Source organism: Penaeus japonicus, unplaced genomic scaffold (genome assembly GCF_977035675.1).
Source record: "Penaeus japonicus unplaced genomic scaffold, GWHDUDI00000001_assembly GWHDUDI00000010, whole genome shotgun sequence".
Taxonomy (NCBI): domain Eukaryota; kingdom Metazoa; phylum Arthropoda; class Malacostraca; order Decapoda; family Penaeidae; genus Penaeus; species Penaeus japonicus.
Genome location: NW_028234412.1, coordinates 28,385,723 through 28,390,722, shown reverse-complemented (window position 1 = coordinate 28,390,722; position 5,000 = coordinate 28,385,723). Strand labels below are relative to the sequence as shown.

Here is a 5,000-nt window from a genome sequence, read left to right as displayed (position 1 = left end):
TGCCCAGAGATAATCATCCTCGTTATCACTGTCTGGAGCGCCAGCCATAGACGTAGCACACACACACACACACACATATATATATATATGTGCGCGTGTGTGTGTGTGTGTGTGTGTGTTTTCGTGTTCATACATACATACATATGTGTATAAATAATTATGCATATATATTATTAGATAGACAGATACTCACATATATTTGCATATATGCTTATATATACATATACGTATATATGATATGTATGTATATATATATATATACATATATATATATATATATATATATATATATATATATATATATATATATATATATATATATATATGCTTATATATGTATATATATGTATATACATATGTATATACATATACATTTATATATATATGTATATATATATATATATATATATATATATATATATATATATTTATATATATGCGTGTGTGTGTATGTGTATACAAATAAACATATATGTATGTATACATATGTATGTTTATATCTACATCTCTCTATATATATGCACACACACTCACACACACACATACACACACACAGACACACACACACACACACACACACACACACACACACACACACACACACACACACACACATATATATATATATATATATATATATATATATATATATATACACACACACACATATATACATATATATGTATATATATGTATATATATATATATATATATATATATATATATATGTATATATATAAATATATATGTATATACATACATATATATATAATATTCACAATAAGAACAAGGACAGATATAGTAAAAAGAATAGCGATGACTAGTTGTTATATAGGAATGATAGTGACTGATAGGGATTAGTGATAAGTGAAAATAAGTATAATAGATAATAAATAAAAATAATGATAGAAATAATGATAGTTATCAAGATTATGGAAATAAGAGTAAGAACAGAAAAAAAATGTCGAAGGATGAAATGATAAAAGTAATCATCGTCATCATGTTCATCATTGTAATGTATAACAAAGTAATTATCATGATCATCATCATCATAGCGTATAATGATAATGATTATAATATAAATAACAGTAATAATGATATGGATTACCGTAATATCAATCCTTATTATAATAAATCTGAAAATGGTGATGATGAGGATTAGGATGATGATGTTGATGATGGGGATGAGGGAGATAATAAAAATAATAGAGAGTCATAATGATTTGTGTGAATGGACTGCCAGGCTGCATTTAGTGTTTAGCATTGGAAGGTATACCGCTGTGTTACAGGCCGTCAAGTTGTTTATCGATCAGCACTGGCCATAGTGACTGGGGCTTCTTCTTTCGTTTTCCTGAGAAATGTCAAGATGACTCATTCTTTGCCACATCACTGCATGTCATGATATCTATCACGACCTTCAGTTGGGTCTCAATGGCTCTAACCCCATGGAAAGGATCATCGAATCCCTCGGGTTTAGCTGGGATCCTGAATGGATCCTTCGTTTAGGAACTCCGGACTCTCTCCGAATCCGGAGGGAGAGTCCGGAGCCCTTGGCTAAGAGTATTTCCTTGAGCTGAAAGCGGACCAGCACCCCGGACGACGGACGTGTGAGACAGCCAGGGAAGGCTTGTCTGCCTGGGGGTTTCTGGACCGACACCAGAGTCGTTTCAGAAGCTGCGGGTCAGGACCATCCCGCACTTCGATTTTGTCACTAGGAACTTTTAATGGTTCCAGGATGACAACCATATTCGCCTTCATGCGTGGGTCACCATCGGAAATTGCACACTGGAGTTAACATTGGAGTTGGTTCATTACCATCCCTTCAGCTATCTTGCCCAGACAGTTGAGAAGGGAGATAGGACGGTACTTGCTCAGCTCCTTTGGCTTGGGGAGAGGGATAATGTCAGCCTGTGCCCAACACCGGATCTGTAGACTTGGCCCATGACTGGTTAATAAGGTACTTTCTGATCGGAGAGGAAATTCTGTCACTCCCGGGGGCTGAGTGCGAGGTGGTCTGGTAAGTCCTCAGACTTAGTAATATTTGCAGAGAGAATGTGGTATCACAATCTAGCTGCTAGGATGACGCAGTGGTTAGCGTTCCGGGCTCACATCCCAGCGGTCGGCCGTTCGAGCCCCGTCCACGCTCGTGAGTTTCCACTGTCGCCTGGCGGTCACTGCCATGGCTGGCCTTCGCGGTGGGTAAGGACCAAGCTCAGTTCGGGTCAACACTCGTTGTCACACTCTCTCACGAGCCAGTGCACATGACACAGGCGGGTTTGCCCTGGTGCATATAAACCTGGCTACAAAAATTTGGCTTATCCTTATCAGTCATAATCTGCAGGCACAATGGCCCTATTCTCAATGAAGGTAAGTCTACCGGGACAGAGACGTTCCTGACTAGCCCTCATCTCTGCAGGTAGGCCGGCGTTGCCAGCATGAGCAGAAACTCAAGGGCCAATCGGTCAGCCTCCAGCTGAGTGTTGAGCGACTTGTGGCCAGCCGAATCTATAGCCACAGTGGTTTGGTGGCGAAAGCCCTCACACCAGTTGTACCACTTTTCTCGCCTAACCTATTTGGCAGTCTCATGGGCATTGCTGACAACTTTCCTCTGCTGAGTAATATTTCCAGGCCTCTTGTGTCATCTACACTTATTGGCTGCCCTAACATGAGTAATGAAGCCCCTAACTTGTAACAGTCTCGTGGAGCATGACACTGACAATGCTCCTCGATCATGCAATGGTAAAAGACAGTATTAGAGAAAAAAAAGACATTGATATTCCAATGTAGAATGCTTAGATGGGGAGCTATTATGTTATTCTGAAATGATTACCTCGGTGTCCTTCTCAAGAGCATGCGTATCCAAATCAACTGTTCACGTGATGATTTCGCCAGATACCTCAGAGTCTGACGCCTCCACGGAATATGGCTTTCTCTTGCCCTTATTTGTCTGTCTCTGGGACTTGGGTTCTGGTGTTGTTGGGGTGGGGATGGGCGTGTTAGCCGTGAATGGAGTAGGAGCAGGCTCCCTAACGCCGGTCTGCGTCTCCTTCAAGATATATATATATATGTAAGTATGCGTGTGCGCGCGTGTGTGCGTGGCCGTGTATGTGTGTGGGCGCGCACATGTATACAGCTACTTTGGGAATTTACTCATCGCAAGTCTTGTAATTACTCAGTGCTTGTGTGTATATTTACGCACTTATTTTTTGTGCTCACCTCATGTGCTAACTTTATGAACTCAATTTGTGTACTCTTTATATACTAATTGTGAGTACTCACTTGGAGAAAGGCTTGCCCTGTCCTTCCTTGACTGTCCACAGTCAGAGATGCCTGCAGGGGTCGGAATGAAAACTGGCCGCTTCTCTGCGGCCTCTCGGCACTTGAGTGCAGCCTCTTACTGCACACGGAAGACCAGGCTCCAAGCATGATGGTTCTTACCACAATTCGAACACTTAGGGCTGGTATCAAAATTCCCTCTTTGTGAGCCTTGAAACACATTTCTGTGTTGTTTGACTTACTGCAAAAAACACATTTCGGCTTAGCCTTACAACTGGTGCCCGAATTCCTTATACTTGAAGCAACGGAGTGGCTCCACTACATGCATGATGAGGCTGTAGGTGCCCCAGTTGCCCAGGTCTAGGGAGTTGACGGGGTCTCCCTTCATAGTAATAAGAACCTGATTCGGAGTTTTTCAACTAAGCAGATGGGAAGCCTCAATGACCAGGGGGTGTAAGATGATTACATCAAAGCCATAGGAGACCAGAAAGCCAAGCAGCAGCAGTTTGGCTTTCCTATCTTGATCTCAGCTCACCTGCCTTCCATCGGCGAGCACTCTAGTTTCCCTGAGGATCTTCAGGTTGGCCGGGTCTTTGGGGATGATAATCATGCCGACATTTTTCAGGACCTGATGTGCATTTGGACCTCTGTCTCTCTCTCTATATATATATATGTGTATATATATATATATATATATATATATATATATATATATATATATATATATATACATATATATACATATGCATTCATATATATAGAGAGATATATATGGATATTTATGGATGTACATGATATACATATATGTATATATATATATATATATATATATATATATATATATATATATATATTTATATTCATATACATATATATATAAATGTATTTATATACATATACATACATATATATAAATATATATATACATATATATATGTATATATATATAAATATATATATATATATATATATATATATATATCTCCGTAAAGAGAGAGAGAGAGAGAGAGAGAGAGAGAAAGGACCTAATATCTCCGCATATATACCTCTACCTATATATATATGTATATATATATATATATATATATATATATATATCTACATATATATACATATATATATATACATATATATACATATATATAATATATATATATATATATAAATATATATATATATATATTATACTATATATATATATATACATATACATATATTTATATATATATATATATATATATATATATATATATATATATATATATATATATATATATATATAAACACTCACATACATGTGTTAATGTACGCGTGTTTAAATGTTAACTCAGCACCCTTGTTCCAATCCAGCTGATTCCGCTGTGATACCGTTGCCATTACTGGAGGCCTTGCAGGTCCATCGACAGGTAAGGAGGGACGTGCGTTACACTTGGCAATTCCTGAGATACCGCCTGAAGAATCTCAACTCCAGCAACGCCAATGTCAGTGCCCTTCTTGAAGATCTGGGACACTACTTCAGGTACTCGTGTAATAGCATCTGTTTTTCTCGTTTCCTGAGGATGGATCCTGTTTGGTTCTGTTTAGGAAATGCAGACTTGTAGAACGGACAGTTCAAGTCTTTTTGCATGTGCTGTGGAATTTCCTAATATCATTATTCCAATACATAACTTGTTTTTCGATTCAAATAATTCTTAAATGAACCACAATAGAGAGTCGTGACAGAG

At 37.9% G+C, this 5,000-nt stretch overlaps 1 protein-coding gene across 1 annotated transcript in view; it reads left to right on the top strand.

Moving 5' to 3' along the window:
* Positions 1 to 4,892, top strand: part of LOC147471171 (uncharacterized) — a 13,786-nt gene extending 8,894 nt beyond the window's left edge. The window contains exon 4 of the mRNA XM_086541142.1: positions 4,627 to 4,892. Coding sequence (XP_086397268.1) covers positions 4,627 to 4,877 — 251 coding nt within the window. The 3' untranslated portion in view covers positions 4,878 to 4,892. The remainder of the gene's footprint in view (positions 1 to 4,626) is intronic.
* The last annotated feature ends 108 nt before the right edge of the window (positions 4,893 to 5,000 follow it).